Source organism: Cucurbita maxima, unplaced genomic scaffold (genome assembly GCF_002738345.1).
Source record: "Cucurbita maxima cultivar Rimu unplaced genomic scaffold, Cmax_1.0 Cma_Scf00035, whole genome shotgun sequence".
Taxonomy (NCBI): Eukaryota; Viridiplantae; Streptophyta; class Magnoliopsida; order Cucurbitales; family Cucurbitaceae; genus Cucurbita; species Cucurbita maxima.
In genome coordinates, this window is record NW_019272051.1 from 39,356 (window position 1) to 60,762 (window position 21,407).

At 37.0% G+C, this 21,407-nt stretch overlaps 1 protein-coding gene and 1 non-coding gene across 2 annotated transcripts; one reads left to right on the forward strand and one right to left on the reverse strand.

Moving 5' to 3' along the window:
• Positions 1-3,523: 3,523 nt before the first annotated feature.
• Positions 3,524-11,958, forward strand: LOC111468001 (pectin acetylesterase 12-like). Its single transcript, XM_023113098.1, has 12 exons — positions 3,524-3,954; positions 4,125-4,207; positions 4,704-4,833; positions 4,940-5,013; positions 5,240-5,326; positions 5,403-5,527; positions 5,660-5,720; positions 10,841-10,894; positions 10,984-11,061; positions 11,152-11,257; positions 11,347-11,492; positions 11,585-11,958. Exons 1-12 carry the CDS (start codon positions 3,768-3,770, stop codon positions 11,696-11,698), a joined length of 1,245 nt encoding a protein of 414 aa, XP_022968866.1. The 5' UTR covers positions 3,524-3,767; the 3' UTR covers positions 11,699-11,958.
• LOC111468005 lies at positions 9,966-10,101 on the reverse strand. Its single transcript, XR_002714688.1, has one exon. It is a non-coding gene; the product is annotated as a small nucleolar RNA Z247 (small nucleolar RNA).
• Positions 11,959-21,407: the final 9,449 nt, after the last annotated feature.

Consider the following 21,407-nt stretch of genomic DNA (forward strand, 5'->3'; position numbering starts at 1 on the left):
CAAAATAGATTGGCATAAAATATTTATGAGGATATGCTAACTTTGCTTTAGACCTCCCCAAAAGACCTCGTACCAATAGATATAGTATTCCTCACTTATAAATTTATAATCTTATACCCTTCATTTTAAGAATTCATAAAGCCGAGAATTCAAGCGATAAATTTATCAATGTCATTTTTGTTAATATCCATATCATTGTAGGGTCGGCGTGCTGCTTGCTTTGTCTCCAAGTGGAAGATGGTTAAGAATAATGGAGCCCAACATCAAAGTAAACTCCATTTTGTATTTTCTTGGCCCGTTGAAACCAAATTTGTTCACCAAGTTTCAAGAAGAAAAAATGAAGTTCAATTTATGTTCATATTAACGTTAAAATGGATTTTTTTTAATAGTATCATAAGATATTAGTAGAATTAACATAAAAGAAGAAGATGGTGTGTTACATGGACATCCGTTAGTGGGAGGTTGAGTATGTGTGATGATATTCATGTGGCTGTGTGGGAGCGATTAATGCCGTATTGCCCTACCACCTTCCTCTTTCTTTCTAATGTTCTATCATCAATCATGGATCTTTCACGTGCCTACTAATAAACTCAATCATCTCATAAATACATACCTATTATTTCATCCTTTTTTAACGTTACCTCATAACTTAACCACACCCCCTAAATTCAAATTTAAATCTACCACCCAACATATTATTTTATCCTGCCCCATATTCTATAATAGTCTATATATTTCAGACATTCAAATTTAGTTTTAGTCGTTGTGAGATTGCACATGGGTGGAAAAGAAAAACGAAACATTTATTATAAGAGTGTGAAAATCTCTCTTTAACAAACACGTTTTAAAATTGTGAGCGTGACAACAATAGCTAAAACGTTAAAACTAACCATATCTACTTCCAGAACTTGAGTTGCTAGAGCCTCACAAAACCATGACATTGGAGGCTCAAACACTAAAAATAGGAAACACTCCCTGTTAAAAATGTCTGCTTTGTCCGACAATTAAGTTATAATCTGAGCTCCTTAATGTAAGCTAACTTAAACAACAAAATGTGTTGGACATACCATTACATGAATGTAGGCTCCCAAATATTTGGATCCACTTAAACTTTGTGTGGATTGTTTAGCTAGTAGAGCCTTGGTGGTAGGCTACTTGGACAAGTGATTGTCTACGTCAATTGTTTTCATTGATTCAAGCACCTACACCCACCGCAAATAAAATATTTTTCTCTTAAAAACATGTGAAATAAAACACACTTTCTTTTCTTTCTAATGTTACTATTTACTAGTTTTGTTAAATTTTAAAGAATAGTTTTATAATAAGTATCTCCAGTTAGGAAAACAACAGGGAATAATATGATTCTCATTTTTTTTTAAAATTTAATGTTAAGTTTATGGATTTTTATTATTGGATATTTTATTTAATTTAAAATTGATTGACATCTTAAATAAAAATAGTTGAGGCATAAATTTAGTCACAAGTCAATGTCGTATTTACTAAGGTGATTTATCATTTAGTCGAACAACTTGTATAGAAAAAACTTAAATTAGTGTTTAGATCAAAGTAGTATCATGTTAAGCCGGAGTATTATTGAATACCTCTACAGGTGACAAAAGTTAAAGAGAGGAGTGATCGAGCCTAATATAGTAACTAAAATGAAAGAGCGCTTCCTTTATTCAATTATGCCCTCTCATATAATCTTCTCTAAAAGTCTTAACAAAGAGTATATTAAGGACTAATCCACAGTGGGTAAATTGTAGGTTATAAGACATTGAATCTTAGAAAATTTTATTTTATTTTTGTCACGGGAAAGTTGAATTGTGATTTTGTATAATATTGGATGTTGGAAAAAGGAAGGGGGGGTGGAAAGTCAAAGCACACATAATTATTGAAATTAAGCATGGGGATGAGTTTGAGGTGGTGGGATAAGAAGGCAAATGAAGAGAAAACGAAAGGAAAGAGAAAGGGCGTTGGATATGTTGATTTGGGAGTGAAATTGTGTCGGTGGGGAGTTTGTGATAGGCAGAGACTCATAACGTTGGTACTATTGGTTTGATATTGCTATTGCACGAGTAGCCTCCCCACCCATCGCCATCGCCATCATTCTTCCCCATTCCATTAAAAACAGTACTAAAGAAAAACAAAATTGTTAAGATCAGAGCATGTGAAAGTGGTTAATTGTAAAAGAATTGATTAAAATGTTGCTTTGTTGGGAAGAAAAAGATGTTTGATGCTTAGATCTCATCTACCTCCTCCACTCTAATGTTTGTGGGCCATCTTTGTTTAAACCACTATTATTCTTCTTAATTAAAACCCAATCCAGACACCGGTCTCCCATCCCCCATTTGTTTTATGTTTAAATCATCATTAATATTTCATAAAATATATGTATGAACAACAATCAAGAAACAACAGAGTTGAATGGAGCAGCCTCATTAATTGTGTGCGCCGGACTTCACGCTTCTTATCATCTTTGTTTAAACCACTAATCCCTCTATTATTTTACTTAATTACACTTTTTTTTTTTACTTTCAATTTTCTACCCAATAAACAACTATAAAGGAGGCTTAAGCCTTTCAATTATTCATAATAATTTCACTTTTTTTCAATATATTTTTAATTCAACAATAAAAGTAGTTGATGCTTTATTTATTGTTTTAAAAATAATATTGGGGTTGTTATTTTCCCATTTGCTGAATTAAATTCATTTCTTGATTTTAATGAAAGTAATCAAATATATGAGGCAAATTCAGAATTTTATTACTCATAGTTTTGAAATTTTAAAATGGTATAGAAAAGGGAATTTGTGATTTTCAGATAAATTTGGTAGCCGACCTGTGAGTATCACTTTTGACTCAATTTTTTTTTTAATGTGCTACAAGGATTGAGATGTAGTTACCTAAATAAGTTCATAAAGATGTTTGAATATTTAATGAAACTGCACCTTCCTATCACACTTATTTAGATAATTGTCTGTTTATGGAATACTAATTATTCAATAATTGCTCACCATTACATTCATATTTAAAACATTTTTGTAAGCTTTTTCTTCCAAATTCAAATTATTTTTTTTTACAGCTACAGTTACTAATCATTTTATTTTTAAAAATTAAGTCTATAAATACTTTTTAAAATAGTTTTTGTCAATAATTTAAATGCTTAAAAGATAAAGACATAATCTAGAACAGTAAAAAAAAAACTCTAAAAAAAAAAAATTGATTAAAGCAGGCAACCGGCAATAAATGAATGAAAAAGAAAAGAGTTTGTAAACAAAATAAAAAGAATTTAAAACTAAAAGCAAACAGTTATTATGGGGAGGTAAATGTAAGGCACCGACGGCAGAGATGAGGGAGGAGCCTGGGGTTTGTGCGGTGCCGCCTGGTATTGGTGCTTCGGATCCCACGGTCAGAAATGGTTTGACACTACTGCGTAGCTTTTACCTGCTCGTGCCTGCTTAAAGTAAAGCCTTACCGTCCCTCCCTGTAAAGTGTAAGCTCAAAATCCTTTGCATGACAACCCCGGCAAACCTTCTTTCTCCGCTGATCTCTCTGCCAAACCTTCTTTCTCAATAATTCATCCTCTCATTTCCCAGCTTCTTCACGCCTTTACAAACCCCCCCTTTGCCGCTCTTATACTAACACTTTGCTCTGTTCCGCTTTTCCCATTTCTTCCCCCTTTTGCTTTATTCCCAGATTTCTATAACTGATTCACTTCTACACACTCCAACCTCATTGATTCGTACTGTGTGAGGTAGGAGCAGAGCCATGTCCAAGCATTTGCTCCTTCTCTTTCTCTTAGCATTGCCTTTTACCAAATGGGTTCACGCCTTAAACCCCTACAATCTCTCTGATTCTACTCTCTTCGACTCTTATGAAACTTCCTTTGCTGCTACCCTTACTCCTCTCATGGTGGGACTCACTCTCATTCAAGGAGCAGATACAAAACAAGCAGGTCCCCTTTTCTATTTCCTGCATTTTCTTTTCTCTGTCCATTGTTGGAGCCTCTTTTTGGGTGCTGATCTAAATCTTCCATCACTTTTTTACTTTTCTTCTTACCCACCTTAGATTTGTTCGTGTGAACTTTTGTGTTTGTCTTTGTTTTTCTTTCTTTACCTTGTGCAGTCTGTTTGGATGGCACTTTGCCAGGATATCACCTGCATCGTGGATATGGGTCTGGAGCAAAAAGCTGGCTTCTTCAATTGGAGGTTTGTTCAAACAATGCCACTAAATGAAACATGTTTTGAATTATGGGTCAATCTATTTTCAACTTCATATCCTTTTTATATATACGTTTCTTTTTTTTTTTTTTTCTGTTTTCTTGGTTCTCTTAAACATTCGAGATGGAATCTACATATCCAAGAAATGTTCTCTAAAACATTTTGAGATTTACACTAATCTCCAACTCTTCACCTTCCAGAGGTTTAGAACAGAACGGAATCCCTTAATGTGTTAGCTCCAGAATCCCTTACTCAATGGTCTTATACTAATAGAGATATTGTCTCTCACTTACTTATCTAGTGAATGCGATACATGGTCGCACTCCCAACACTATTAATATCTTTAGACCATTAACTTCCCAAATGAGACATTAATACCAATCTGTTCAGGATTTTAGTGTTGGCCATGATAATTGCAACATATTCTGTCATCATACTATTAATGTCCAAACTTTGAGGTCTAAAGTTGAGCATCTTTTGGCAGGGAGGTGGATGGTGTAACAATATCAGGAATTGTGTCTATCGGAAAACAACAAGGCGTGGCTCGTCAAAATTTATGGAGAAGCAGATACCATTTACAGGAATTCTGAGTAACAAAGCTGAAGAAAATCCTGGTTGCTTTTTCCTTCTCTTGAACTTATTATTTTTCCCTCACTTCCTGTCTTAGTTTTTCCTCACATTATGTACACTAACAATTACATGTTCATACTTTGATTCCAGATTTTTTTAATTGGAACAGAGTGAAGGTTCGTTACTGTGATGGCGCCTCTTTTACTGGGGATTCAGAAAACAAGGTTTGTAAAATATATGTTTCACTTTTCAGTGTCTGTCAATGGCAGTTTCACATCTTGCTATCTAGACGGTCTACCAATAGATTAGTGACTGCCGTGCTATTGTTACTCATTTTGACATATATTCATGTTTTGAAAGCCGTCTAGATCCTGTTTTCCAATTGTTGAGTGTTCTCTCTTTTTGCTATCTTGCATGTATCACATTTTGAATAGAGTGAGTATTTTATAGGCTGCACAGTTGCAATTTAGAGGACAGCGGATTTGGATGGCTGCTATGGAAGCATTGAAGGCCGAGGGAATGCGTTTTGCTGAACAGGTCTAGTTTACCTGCCACATGATCTCGGCTTGTTAACTCATTAGTTTTGATTTATGTTTTTTTTTTCACGTTTCAGGCCTTGCTTTCTGGATGCTCTGCTGGAGGTTTGGCATCTATTTTACACTGTGATGAGTTTCGAGACTTATTTCCCAAAACTACTAAAGTGAAATGTCTGAGTGATGCTGGATTATTCCTTGATGTGTAAGTTCTCTTATGCTCTCGTATCCTTTGACTTTGTTCGGTATATTCGTTAGCAATTGCTCCTATGAAAATCATGAGCCACGGCTTTAATTAGATGCTTCTAGTATTCATTAGTTCTTCATGGAATTGCAGGACTGATATATCTGGTGGCCACTACATTAGAAACTTATTTGGTGGTGTGGTGGGCTTGCAGGTACAAAGTTAATCTATCTATCGATTCATGTTTTTTCTTGTCCTAACAATTAATATAACAACATTAAAAAAGAATTACCCTCAATTACTCAACTTTGAGTAATCCACTGGAACTGAGGGTCACAGATTCTTTATCTGATTGTGTTATCGTTTTGATTTAGATTTTGAAGCATAGAGGATGATATTTGGTCTTGGAATCTGGTCAATTTGTGAACATGGAATTAGTAATTGGCACCATTCCTTATTTTCCCCTTCATACCGTGGAAATCATAAAAGTTGTTAGATGAACACGACTCTCCACAATGATATAATATTGTCCACTTTGAGCATAAACTCTCATGGCTTTGCTTTGGGCTTCCCCAAAAGGCCTCATCTCAATGGAGAGAATATTATTTGATTATAAACCCCCATGCAAGTGAGGAAAATAAAGAGACGTGAGGAGTTACTTAAGATACTAAAATTTATAATTGTTTTCTCTACTAAGAATCTGAGTGTTAAATGTATCAAGTTTATGCAAAACTGTGCCTCACACTATTGAGGACATATTCTATTTATATTGGCAAAAGATTAACTAATAGATCCGATTTCATAGGAAACTAACGAAGTAAGCCTATTCTTATGGCATGACTAACTTCAAGCTATTCTAATGGATTGACCAATTCTAACAGTCCCCTTCAATCCCAACAAGTCTTGTACATGTTGAGATTGTTACAATGTGTAGTAAAAGGAGTTTTAGACAGTGGTTTTGTCAGGATATCAGCTACTTGATCACTTGATGAAATGAACCGAACTTCCATTGCTTTACGTGCTACTTGTTCTCGAACAAAATGAAAATCAACTTCAATATGTTTCGTTCTAGCATGAAATACTGGATTTGAAGTTAAATATGTAGCTCCGAGGTTGTCACACCAGAGGCGAGGAGCCTTTGATTGATACACGCCCAGTTCCTTCAGTAATGACTTGATCCAAATCATTTCTGCAGTAAGATTCGCAATGGCCTTGTATTCTGCTTCGGTGCTTGATCTTGACACTGTAGCCTGTTTTCTGGAACTCCATGAGATTAGATTTGCTCCAAGAAATACAGCAAAGCCGCTAGTTGAACGTCGATCATCGGGACAACCAGCCCAATCAGCATCAGAAAACCCCGACAACATCATGGTTGATTTCTGAATTTTCACTCCTAATGCTAGTGTGCCTTTAACATAACGAAGAATTCTCTTCACAGCACCCCAATGAGCATCAGTAGGTGTATGAAGATATTGACACACTTTATTGACAGCAAATGCCAAATCAGGCCTAGTCATTGTCAAATATTGTAGTGCTCCCACTGTACTTCTGTATTTGAATTGTTCTTCAGCTGATAAGGGTATTCCTTGTTCTCTGAATAATTTTTCAGCAGAACCCATTGGTGTAGACATAGGTTTGCATTTTTCCATGTTTACTCTTTTCAACAAATCTAAAGCATATCGTCTCTGTGACAGTATGATACCATCTCGTGTTTTCTTGACTTCAATACCCAGAAAATACTCAAGATCACCCAAATCTTTTACTGCAAAATCTATTTTCAATTTTTGAATCAACCTTTCGGTTGCTTGATCAGAGGAGCTCACAATAATTATATCATCAACATAGATGAGCATATAGATAGTTATCTCTCTGTTTTTGAGAATAAAAAGAGATGAATCAGCTACTGAAGCCTTGAAGCCTAACTCAATAAGTTTTCCAGTCAACCTTGAATGCCAAGCTTTTGGGGCTTGTTTCAGGCCATAAAGGGCTTTCTTGAGCTTGCATATGTAATTCTTTGGTTTGGCTGAGTCTTGAAATCCTGGTGGTTGTCGCATGTACACTTCCTCTTTCAGAATTCCATGCAAAAATGCATTTTGGATATCAACTTGTCTCATATTCCAGCCCTTGGTTACTGCTAGCGAAAGAATGACCCTGATTGTTGACGGTTTGATCACAGGGCTAAAAGTATCAGTGTAATCAACACCAAATCTTTGCTTGAATCCTTTGGCAACTAATCTTGCTTTTAATCTTTCAACTGACCCATCTGCTTTTCTTTTCACTTTATACACCCATTTACTATCAATGAGATTTATTCCAGGTTTGGGTGGAACTAGATCCCAAGTGGCATTTCGTTTTAGCGCTGAGAGCTCATCATTCATTGCTTCTCTCCATCTTGGATGTTGCATGGCTTCCTGCAGGTTTCGAGGTTCAGTAGCAGTCTCTATGATCGGAGTTGTGATAGTTACAGCGCTTGCGAATTTTCTTGAGGTTTCTGAATATCTGATAGTTCCATCAGTGAATTGTTTAGCTTGTACAATGTTATTTCTCAACCTTGTTCGCATTGGATGTTGACTAGCTGCTTCAGTTGGTTGATCAGACACATGTTCATGAGTTTGGTTTTGAGCATTGATCGAACTGCTCTCAGCTTCATATTCTGCAATTTCCTCTGAACTTCTTGTATTATCTGCAGAAGATAAGCTGACACCAGACAAGTTGTCACTAGCAATATTATCAGTTTGACCATCATTCATATGGGAATTACTAACAACTGGTTCAATATCTGTAAGAGCATTTTCAGTGTAAAAACTAGCAAGTTTGGCTAAGGCTGGAAGTAGAACAGGATGATGTGGATTTGTGGTTTTGTTTGGTGGCTTAGATTCTTCAAAAGGAAAAATATTTTCATCGAAAACCACGTCTCTAGAGATGTAAATACGTCCTGTACTTCTATTTAAGCATTTATATCCCTTATGAGAAGAACTATAACCCAAGAATATACATCTAGTAGTTCTGAAACTCAGTTTCTTGTTGTTGTAAGGCCTTAAATTAGGCCAGCAAGCACAGCCAAACACCCTAAGCATGGAGTAGTCTGGACTTTTACCAAACAATTTATGAAGTGGTGTGTCTTGTTGTATGGTTCGGCTGGGCATTCTATTTATAAGAAAGCAAGCTGTGTTGAAAGCTTCATCCCAGTAGGATAGAGGCATGTTGGCTTGAGCGAGTAAAGCAAGGCCAGTTTCTACAATGTGTCTGTGTTTTCTTTCGACTAACCCATTCTGCTGGTGTGTGTGAGGACAGGAGATATGATGTTCAATGCCTGTGGATTTGAAATAATTGTGTAACCGATGGTATTCACCCCCCCAATCTGATTGGACGGAGCGAATTTTGGTATTTAGCATAGTTTCAACATGTTTTTGAAATTGAAGGAACACAGACTCAACATCAGATTTGCATCTCAGAAAGTAGATCCAAACATAACGACTAAAATCATCAACAAAGGAAACATAATATTTGGAATTATTTACTGACGCAATGGATGGACCCCATACATCAGTGTGAATTAATTGAAGGGGTGCTGTAGATACATGCTGAGAAGAACCAAATGGCAATTGATGTGCTTTCCCTAATTGACAAGCATTACAAATTGAGGAAGAGGGAATATTAGTATCTATAGCTAAATTATTATCTTGTAGAATTCTAATGGTAATTGGAGATGCAGGGTGCCCTAGCCTTCTGTGCCATTGTTCTTTCGAAAGTTTGGCTGTCAGCAAGGCTTGACTGAAATTATGCGGTAGAACGTATAGGCCATTCTTACATCTACCGTGGAGCAGGAGTTTCTTCGTGACTCGGTCTTTAACCAAAAAATAGTTTGGGTGAAATTCTACAACAGCATTATTATCAGATGCTAGTCTTTGTACTGAAATTAGGTGCTTATTGATTTTAGGAGCATATAGGATATGTTTCAGAACAAGAGATGAACCAGAAATTAATGAATTCCCAATATGAGAGATAGACAAACCTGCGCCATTTGCAACCTGAATTTGGTCGGTGCCAGTGTAGCGTTCTCTGGTGGTAAGCCTCTCTAGGTCATTGGTGATATGATCTGTGGCTCCAGTGTCAACATACCAGTTTGTGTCACTAGTGTATCCACTTGTTGCCAAAGCTGCTTGTTTGAGATTATTTTCGGCTTGATATGCCTGATCAAATCTGTGCCAGCATTGCAAAGCATCGTGATTGGGCTTACCACAAATCTGACAGACAATGCCTGAGCTGCTTTGTGTCTTTGATGGTTGACGTCCAGGATTGTTCACAGTACGCCTTGATTGTCCATGACCACTATTTAACTGACGACTACGACCGCGGCTACCTCGACCTCCATTGGCACCTCCACGAATGGATATCCTATTGACATTGTTAGCAGATGAAAGTTGCTCAAATGTACCCTTACGCAAGTGCCGCATCTCATAGCTCAGCATGTGAGCATACACGTCGCTGACAGTGTATACATCTGTTCTGGTTGTAATGCTTGTGACTAGAGGATCATAATCTGGACCAAGTCCTTGCAGCATGTAGGCGATGAGTTCTTCATCCTCTATTCGCTTGCCAATGGCAGCAAGTGTATCACCAAGATGTTTTACTTTACGAAAGTAGTCAGCAATTGTCATGTCCTTTTTCTGGATAGTAGAGAGTTCCATACGGATCTGCATTGCTCTTGCTCGAGATGTGGAAGCAAATTGTCGCTCCAGCGTAATCCAGGCTTCTCGTGCAGTGGTGATTCCAACCATCGTGCTGAGAACCTCCTCAGTGACTGATGAGTTGATGAGGCTGAGTACCAGCTGGTCCTGGGGGTACCAGACTGTGAACTCAGGGTTGATGATAATTTTGCGATTCCCTGTTTCTTCACTTGGTTCAACGGCGATCGTCTGGCTTGGTGCAGGCATGGATCCATCCACAAAACCAACAAGGTTTTGGCTACGCAAGTAGGGAAGGATTTGGGTAGACCACAGTAGATAATTTTCTTGTGTAAGCTTAACACTGATCACCTGACTGATCGACGGAGAAGACATTGTGTTGATTGGGATTGACATGTTTAACAGCAGAGGCTATGGATCTCGTGGATCTTATTTGAGCTCTGATACCATATCAAGTTTATGCAAAACTGTGCCTCACACTATTGAGGACATATTCTATTTATATTGGCAAAAGATTAACTAATAGATCCGATTTCATAGGAAACTAACGAAGTAAGCCTATTCTTATGGCATGACTAACTTCAAGCTATTCTAATGGATTGACCAATTCTAACAAAATGATCATGCATTATAATGGTTGTTGCAGGGAGCAGGAGGGAATCTGCCATCCTTCTGTATGAACCATCTGGATCCCACTTCGGTAATTCTTTCCATTCCTAATTTGGTAGTCTCAATATTATTGAGAACTTGATGTTGATAAATCACTTTGTGTTCCTCATAATTACTCAGTGTTTCTTCCCACAAAATTTAATTGCTGGAATCAAAACCCCACTGTTTCTAGTGAACGCAGCATACGATTCCTGGCAGGTATATTCTCCTGCGCTGAGAGTGTTGTAACCTTTTATTTTAAACCTGGATCGGGGTATGATGGAATGGTCTCTTTCTCTTACTAAACAGCTACAATCTAGTATAGCTCCACCTTCTGTGGATCCGGCTGGGCAATGGCACGATTGTAGGCTGAATTATGCAAAATGTAGCCAACCTCAGATTCAATTTCTTCAAGGTAACATTCTCGGAATGGGATGTGATCAAGCTCTTAACTAACATTGTGTTTCTTAGTGACTTCTGTTGCATGTGTGTTTGTTTTAACAGGATTCAGGAACCAAATGTTAGATGCTGTTCGGGATTTCTCAAAATCTTCAGAAAATGGGTTATTTATTAATTCATGCTTTGCTCACTGCCAATCTGAGAGACAGGATACATGGTTCGGCGACAATTCTCCTGTCATCGGAAACAAGGTGAGTTGAGTGTGTAAATATAGTTAGTTAGTGTGAGAAAAGGAGGAGGAGAGTTTGAAAATGTGTAACATGTGGGGATTGACAATATGCAGCCAATTGCTCTGGCCGTTGGAGATTGGTACTTCGACCGAGCAGCAGTGAAAGCAGTTGATTGCCCTTATCCTTGCGACACCACTTGCCACCATCTGGTTTTCAGAGCCGCTTAGCTTAGCTTAGCCTCAACGGCTGGATTCTTCATTTATTTCTCTCTTTCTGTCGTCATGGAACCTGAACACATACTGCAATTTGATTGAGAAGTCAATAAACAAGGAAGAAGAAGCTGGTGAGATCACAAATCTGATCTGCACTCCTTCTCAAACCTTGTTTCACCACACAAGAAGATTAAACAGTTCCTCCATTTGGAAAAGCAGCTTAGAACCAAAATTAGAAACCACATCTTTATTATTCAATTCAAAGAATTTCAATACAGTTGAACCTAAATGTTCGAAATCAATTACACCGAAAAACAAAACAATTGATTGAACTCACTAACGATTGGTAGTGCTCATATAGTTAACAAATGATCTAAACTAACCATTTCACCCCTACTAACCATCTTTTCATAAAATTGATTGCAAATGCTTTCAATTTACTTGTGGCACTATAGTCCTACATTGACTCCCGCAGTTTTATAAATGCATCCCGTTTAAATGGTTGTCATAATATCTGCAATTTGTTATTTTGTGACATAGTGGTTCAACTCAATACCTCATCTCTGATCAAATCACACAAGAAATGAAACCTTATGTTATTGTGCTGGCTACATAATTGAAGCATTCTTAGATAACTTAATAGTAAAACTATTATTACATAATGTAGTGATCACTTGTCTTGAAAATGACCAAGTTTTTCCAATGCTCTTCTTGTCCACACCCCTTTCCAATACTCTTCGCGACCACAAACTCTGCTTCAGTAGTGGACAAAGTAACTACAAGTTGTTTTATGGAGGACCAAGACATAGTTGGTAACTACAAGTTGTTTTTTAGAGGACCAAGACACAACTCGTTCACGGACTAAAAACACATAACCAAAAGTGTGTTTCCTATCATCTACATCTCATGTATAATTACTATTAGTACATGCTATCAACTCTCCCTTACCCCTTTTTCGATAAAGAACTCCCAAATCGATAGTACCTTTTAAGTATCTCAACACTCTTTTTGCAGCTTACAAATGCAACTCAGTTGGACTTGCCATAAATCTACTAATGAGAGACATTAGATACATTAAATTCGGCCTTATTTTAGTTAGACACATTAGACTTCTAATTAATTGTTTGTACATGGTAGCATTGACCTTGACTCCTTCTTCCTTTATCACTCTACTGTTGTGCGCCGAAAGCGGAACAAATGTACTCACAACACCAAATTTACTCAAGGCATACAATATTGCACACAAAGCTTGATGATTTCAACAGCAGAAAGAATGGCATTATATAGCCTTCTGCTAAACCTAAATATAAACTAACAGGCCTAAAAAATATTAGCAAGACCTTGAGAATAGGTCTTGGTCCTAGAGAATAGGGCTTATGACAGTGCTTAACAATCTCCACCTTATCATAAGATTTCCAAGTTGATAGCGAATTTGGTTGCTACCACATCAACACACTACTCCTTCCTTCCGACGTTGATGAGATCCAAACAATGGCAGAACTTTTCACGAGCGACCACCTTTGTCAACATATCAGCAGGGTTATCAGCAGTTCCATTTTTTAGTAAACGAATATCCCCTTTGCTAATGACTTCTCGAATAAAGTGAAAACGGACATCAATGTGTTTTGTACGAGCATGATGGACTTGATTTTTTGACAAGCAAATAGCGCTCTGGCTATCACAAAATACATCTATATGTCCCTGCAAAATACCCAAGTCATTGATCAAACCATACATCCAAATAGCTTCTTTAAAAGCTTCCGTTACCGCCATATACTTTGCTTCAGTGGTAGACAATGCAACAGTAGACTGCAATGTTGAGCGCCAACACACAGGTCCACCAACCATAGTAAATAAATAACCCGTGGTAGATTATTGAGACTGAGTCAACCAGACTGTACCTTTTTTTCGATCTCGCTCTATCTCCATTCCAAGTATTTTCTTTGCATTGCCTAAGTCTTTCATTTCAAATGTTTTAGAAAGCTCATCTTTGAGTTTATCAATCTCCACCTGTCTCTTTGAAGCAATTAACATATCATCAACATATAAGAGCAAGTAGATAAATGATCCATCATCGAGACATCGATAATACACACAATGGTCAAATTGACTATGAGTATACATATGCTCTACCATGAAATGATCAAACCTTTTATACCATTGGCGAGGGGATTGCTTCAGCCCATACAAAGATTTCTTCAATCTGCATACTAAATGTTGCTGTCCAACTACTCGGAAACCAACTGGTTGCGTCATATATATTTCTTCTTCCAAATCTCCATGCAAAAAAGCAGTTTTTACATCGAGTTGTGCAAGCTCAAGATTAAATTGAGCAACCAAAGCCAACAAAATTCGAATCGAAGAATGTTTTACCACAGGTGAGAAAATTTCATTGTAATCAATACCTTCCTTTTGTGCGTAGCCTTTAGCCACAAGTCGAGCCTTATAACGTATACCAAAAGGGTCTTCCTTTTTTGCAAAAACCCATTTACAACCAATTTCCTTCTTACCTTTTGGAAGTTGTACCAAATCCCAAGTTTGATTTATCTCCAATGATGCTATCTCCTGATTCACAACCTCTTGCCAATGTAAGCTATCCGGGCTCTGAATAGCATCTTTGTAACTGTTAGGAACTTCATCAATCAAAGAGAAAGCATATGCTATCGTATCATCAAACCTTGCAGGTTTTCGAATTACCCTTCGTGGTCTATTCTTGGCGATTGACTCAGGTTCCTCCACTCTTTCATTTACAAGGCTTTGCTTCTCAAGACTTTGCTCTTTCTGTTCTAAGACATCAAAGTTATTATTTACCTAGTCAATAGGTTCTTCAGTAGGAGCAACCACATCAGGAGAGAACACCACCTTCTCCACCTGCTTCAATGCCTCGTCATTATTTTCAATTTTCTGAAAAAACATTCCAGACTCATCGAATGTCACATCTCGACTATTAACAATCTTACTTGTTTCTGGACACCATAACCTATAGCCCTTCACACCTTTGCTAAAGCCCATAAACTTGGCTTTTTTTGCTCTAGGATCCAGCTTTGAGTCTGTCACATGATAATAAGCAGGACACCCAAACACATGCAATTTATCATAATCACTAACAGGACTACCTGACCATACCTCAAGCGGAGTTCTCCCACCGTTTCCAGAAACAGGTAAACGATTCACCAAGTGAACTGCATAACTGAGAGCCTCAGCCCAAAATTCCTTACTCAATCCTGCTTGAGACAATATGCATCGAACCTTCTCTATTAATGTCTGGTTCATTCTCTCAGCAACTCCATTTTGTTGTGGCTTACCAGGAACAGTGAAGTGTCGAACGATCCCTTCATCTCGGCATACTTTAAGGAATGGATCATAAGTATATTCTCCCCCGTTGTCTGATCTCAGCCTTTTGATTTTTTTGTCCGTCTGATTCTCTACCATTTTCTTCCACTCTAGGAAGATTTGGAGAACCTCGTTTTTGTGCCTCATGGGATACATCCAAACTCTCTTCGAGTAGTCATCAATAAAGGTGACGAACCACCTCTTTCCTCCCAATGAGACATTCTTTGTGGGACCCCATACATCGGTGTGAACATAATCCAAAATGCCCTTTGTTTGGTGTATAGCTGTACCAAACTTCACATTTTTTTGTTTGCCAAATATACAATGTTCACAGAAATCAATTCTTCCAGTTGTGGCACCCTTAAGGACTCCTTGTTTCACCAGTGTCTGAAGCGCCTTCTCACCAGCATGCCCGAGTCGCATGTGCCATAATTTCGATATGTCTTGTTCTTTCGAACTTGCCACAGCAGCATGCCCAATTATTGTGGTTTCGTTGAGGTAGTATATGCTACCTCTTCTAGTTCCTGTAATTGCCACCAAAGCTCCACGAGCTACTTTCAAATTCCCTCCTTCCAAAATGATGCGATAACCACTCGCATCCAAAACGCCAAGTGAAATCAAATTTTTCTTCAAGTCAGGGACATACCTCACATCTTTGAGTTTTCGTATAGCCCCATCAAACATCTTGATTTGTACTGAGCCGATTCCCATTATCTTACAAGTACTATCATTTCTCATATAGACAACTCCACCATTGAACTCTTTGAAGTCCAAAAACATCTCTTTGTTGGGACACATATGATAGGAGCACCCAGAATCAAGAATCCATTCACTGGTTTGGCTGACTGATAGGGAGATTGTCTGTATCAGTGTCGTCATCTCTAACCACATTGGACTTCGACCCCTTCTCTTTTAAGATCGAACAATCTTTTTTCCAATGGCCTTTCTGTCGACAATATGCACACTCATTTTTATCAAGTTTTCTCCAATTATCAGATCTACCTCTCGACTTTAATCGAGACTCTCCACATTCGTTCTTTTTCCAATTGGAAGTTCTTCCATGAGCAGTGAGAACATTTGAGCTAGAGCTTTGATACGTCTCCTTTTCCTTCTTTCGCATCTCATTGTTTATTAAGGCATTTGAAACATCTTCAAAATCAATATTAGTGATTCCATGTAGTAGGGTCGTTACTAAAAACTCGTAGGATTCCGGCAAAGAGTTTAATAACAACAACGCCTTGTCCTCGTCATCAATCTTAACATCAAGATTGAGCAAATCAGTGATGATTTTGTTAAAATCATCCAAATGCTCAGCCATTGAGATGCCTTCCTTGTAATCAAAACGGAAGAGTTTCTTCTTCAAATAGAGTTTATTTTCCACACTCTTCTTCATATATTTCGCTTCAAGCTTGTCCCATAATTCTTTCGCCATGGTAACCTTCATAAATGGATATTTCTGATCCTTGTCAAGACAGGATCGAATAATTCCACAGGCTTGCCGATTTAATTTCGTCCATTCTGCTTCTGTCATGTCTTCAGGCATTTCCTCTTGGAGAGAGACATCGAGGTCTTGCATGACCAACAAATCGCTAACTTCGCCTCGCCAAACACCAAAATTATTGGTTCCATCAAATTTCTCTACTTCGAGATTGGAACTCCACACTCTCGATCCACGTTGTGATGGTTCTGCCATTTGCAATAATTAATCTGGATGAAACTCAAAACCACAATTCTTGAAAATTGATTTTCAAGAGAATAAACACGATTGTGAGCACGTCTAATGGTCGATGAGGCCCAAGCTTTCACAATACCCCAAAATACCACAACTTGGCTTTGATACCACTTGTTGTGCGCCAAAATACCACAACACCAAATTTACTCAAGGCATACAATATTGCACACAAAGCTTGATGATTTCAACAGCAGAAAGAATGGCATTATATAGCCTTCTGCTAAACATAAATATAAACTAACAGGCCTAAAAAATATTACCAAGACGTTGAGAATAGGTCTTGGTCCTAGAGAATAGGGCTTATGACAGTGCTTAACATCTACCCCAAGAACAATAGGATTCTTCACACTATTACTCTTCTTCATCTTAAACGTCTCCAAAACTTTATTTACATACTTGTTATGCTAATATAAATGTGAAAATGTTTGTTTATCCACCACACCTGAATGGTGTGAAAGTAATCTATTTATAATCAAATAAATTACAAAGATATGGAAAGAGTAATAAATGGAAATAACAATAAATGAAAAGATAACTATAGTAAGATATTTGCCTTATAATAAAATATCAAATATGATATATATGGTAAATTATAATTCAGTACTAAATATCCTTAACACCCCCACAAGCTAAGCATCGGATTTGAATGAAAATGAATCTTGAATCTAAAAAATTTAAAGAGAGGTCAAGAAACACTTTTTGTGAAGAAGTCAACAACCTGGTTTAAAGAAGACGTAGAGAAACACTTTATTGCCCATCGTAAACTGTAGAGGGATTGTCGCTCAGCGGCGATCCTACCTTGGCTCCAGCGAGAATATGTCTAACCCATAAAGAGGGATCGTCACTCAGCGACGATGCTGCCTTGGCTCTGGCGAGAATATGTCTATCCAAGAAGTAGAAGGGAGAAACCTAGAGCAAGGGACAAAGACAATGTTGAAGCCAGAAGAGTTGCCACAGTGGGCGAAGAAGCCAATTTTGGCGAGAAGGGCGGTGGCGACTTGGTTGGCGAAGAGGCCAGTGTGGCGCCTAGATTTCGAAGGTAAATATCCATAGAAGATCGATAGCCTTCTCGAGATTCTGTATATTTTCGATGAAGAATGCTGATGAGGATCATGAGGTTAGGGTTTTTGTGAACGTTGAAGGGAAGATTGGGAATAAAATGAGAGAGACTATATTGGTTAAGGGAAAACTGATTGTGTTGGAGAAGGTAAGGTTGTATGTATAGAGTATGACGAAGGGTGATTTAGAGGTCAAATATAATAAACTATAATTTAGTACTAAATATATTTATCAAAATGCATTTAGGATTTAATAAAAGTTGTATACCAAAAAAATATTTCATTTTCCCCAAATCAGTACTTTCAAATTAAGTTTCAAAGAATTTTTGAACTCAATAAATATACTCTCTCATCAGGCAATCAAAATTTTACCTCTATCTCCTGTTTGTATAGATAAAGTACGGTCACAATTGCATTTCTCAAATCCTTCTCTAAAAAAGTGTGCTTCAATTTGATTGTACCATGCAAGTAGAGCTTGTTTAAGGTTATATAAATGCCTTCTTCAATTTTATACTCTTTTATGTTTTTTTCATAGCGGTGTGGTTGAACAAACATGGCTTAACTCTTCATACAAGAAAACACTTTTCACATCAAGCTGATACACGCTCCAACTATTTTGAGTTGCTAAAACAATTATGATTCGAATAGTATCCCACGTGGAAAAAAAAGCAAACACCTCAGTATAGTTTATATTATGCTATTGTGCCTACTCTTTTGCCACCAACCTAGCCTTATACTTGTCAACTTCACCCATTTTGCCACCAACCTAGCCTTATACTTGTCAACTTCACCATTTTTGTTGAGTTTAGTTTTGAAAACTCACTTGACTCCGATCTTCTTGATTTCCTTAGGCACATTTGTCAACTCCCAAGTCTTATTTCTTCAATGACTTCTATCTCCAAGTCCATTGCAACTCTTCATTTGAATAGTTTCTTCATAGGTAGTCAGATGATGTTAATAAAACTATATTGGTGTGTTGAGCTTCTTCAGAAAATTCTCCTTGCTCACATAGTCTTCCATTCATAATGGTGCTCCTATGTTTCTCCCTTTTAGTGTACTTTATTCAAATGTTGAAGAATTTTCTTTAGATGACTCACTCGAAGATATACTTCTCCTTCTTCTACTACCACCTCTTCTTCAGGTTCTTTCTCATTTTGGTCATGTTTGCTTACTTCTGTATTACTATCTTCCCATTCGAAGGTATCAAATCTAGCTTCTTCATTTAGCTTTTGATTTTAACGTAATCAGGATGCTACCTCATTATAAGATTAAGATAACCCTTTATTTTTAAGTAATCGGGTGGCTACCCTAAAATAAAATAAGCTCCTAGTAAGCATTTAGTTTTTAAGTAACCAGAATGCTACCTTTAGATAGACTTTAAAAGAACTCTTGATCAGACAAGCGTTAGGTAGCTTTGATTTTTAAGTAATCATTGAGGGTAAAGATAAAGATCAAGAAGTAAGTTTTAGATAGCTTTTAATTTTGAAGTAACCAATATGACACTCTAATGTTGATCAAGTAAGTAATAGATAGCCTTTGAATTTTGAATTTTAAGTAATCAATAGGCATGTTTCACACCATCCTACCCTAAAGTAGCACTACATAAACTAAATCCATAATAACATGAAGGTGGCTAAGAACCACGCAAGAACCAAGAATAAGAACAAGATTAGGAAAATGAATGAGTGTATTCTAGCCCATCTTAAGAATACGATTAAGAACCTATAAGTAAGCTACTTATTAAGTTTTAGTACTCAATCCATGTTATTCATATTTTTTTAGGTAACAAGAAGAAGCTGTAATCTTGGAGCAAATGTTGTACAAAGGTAGTACAAACTATTTAATGTTTTATGTTATTTTGTAATAAAATGTATTTACACTTAAGTTTAAACTACTTTTTTTACTGTATTCTACCTTATATCTTTATAAGTTGGTCTGGACTCGATTTAAAAATCCTTCACATTTTGTTTTTCAAGTATAATTATATTTTTGAAGAGATTTTGTGAAAAGAGGAAGATTCCAAGAAATAATAATGATACGAAAGAAGCGGAGATGAAATAGGAAGCGAGGGGGAAACTGGGGTTGGTTGGTAAATGACATAAATGACCTTGGATGGGAAAAATATTACATCAAAAACGTTGATTTGACAACTCAATCACAATAAATTATTGGTACATTTAAAACCTAAGAAGAAGACAAAGGTGTGATAATTAAAAGTCTTTTCAAAAATAATAATTTCAAAACTCAACAATATATTTAAAAATATGACCACACATATGCCTTGAATGTTCTCTCTTTATGTTGTATCATAAATAATAATCACCTTATATTTGCAAACTTCCTCTTAAATCACCCATTATTCAAAACTTTAATTTAATCAATATTATTTAGAAAGGAAACGACATTACACAAATTGAAAGTCTCCCCTTCTACATATCATTTTAAATCACTATTAATTTCAAGTTTTTGGTGATAGAAAACAAGAATTGGAAAAGATGCGTCCATGTTGTTCTTGTACCATGTCTGGGTCAAGAAGGCACATAATATGTATTTTTCGTAAACAAGACAAAGATCTCATGTTTAAGACCAAGTATCTGTTGACTTTTGACAATCGAGGGAAATTGTTGACGGAGTAAAAACTGCGGAAAGAAATTTCTTGGAAGAAAAATGAAAACAAAAAGCTTAAGAAAATAAAAGAGAATGAAACCTTTAGATTTGACTTTGCTAAAAAAAGCGGTGATTTGTTTCCCGTTAGATTCACTCATTTAAATGACTATTCTACCCTAAAAATGGCTCAAATACCCAACAAGATCGGTGCCACTTCCCTGTGAACATGGCCCAAATGACCAGCTAAAAAGATGGTAATTCATTCCGTGTCTGTAAACATGGCCCAAATGGCCAGCTAAAAAGATGGTAATCCATTCGACATGTACGTCAAATGGTCAAAAGAAAATATGTGTAAAAAATAAATAAAGAAACCACAAGCTTTTATCTAATAATCTCCTCCTAAAATCCGTGGTATATCTACCTTATTATTTGAAGTTCGATCTTTGAACGAAGTTCCTCAAATTTTACCTATGCTAGAAATTTGGTGAAGATGTCTCCAAGTTGTTCCTCTGTTCGGATGAAATCAATCTTGATGAGCCCCTGATCTGCACATTCCCGGATGTATTAGAATTTGATTTCTATGTGGTTGCTTCGATCATGCAAAACTGGATTTTTGATCAGGGAGATCGTAGCTTTGTTGTCCACGTATAGCATTGGTGGATCGTCTTCTCTTCCGGTGAGTTCTTCCATCAGCCGTGCAAGCCAAACCCCCTGCGTTGCCGCCGTCAAAGGGGCGATGTATTCTACTTCGCAAGAAGACAAAGCAACTACCTTTGTTTAGTTGATTGCCAGTAGATTGCACTGCTTGAGAGGAAGTAAATCATCCGGCTAGAGCTCTTACGATCATCAACGTCACCGACCATGTCACTATACTGTAGCTGACTAGCTCAAGCTTCTCATTTCCTCTCCCTGCGCAGTATCTCATTTCCTATACTGTAGCTGACTAGCACAGGCTTCTGAAAATGCTGCGGTAATTGGTGGAGTCGACTACCGT

What these genes read in the sequence shown, in the direction of transcription:
- LOC111468001 (XM_023113098.1), top strand. Translation starts at nt 3,768, where the DNA reads ATGTCCAAGCATTTGCTCCTTCTCTTTCTCTTAGCATTGCCTTTTACC. An exon ending in GCTGGCTTCTTCAATTGGAG is followed by an intron (nt 4,208 to 4,703) that starts GTTTGTTCAAAC and finishes ATCTTTTGGCAG; the next exon opens with GGAGGTGGATGGTGTAACAA. An exon ending in CAAAGCTGAAGAAAATCCTG is followed by an intron (nt 4,834 to 4,939) that starts GTTGCTTTTTCC and finishes CTTTGATTCCAG; the next exon opens with ATTTTTTTAATTGGAACAGA.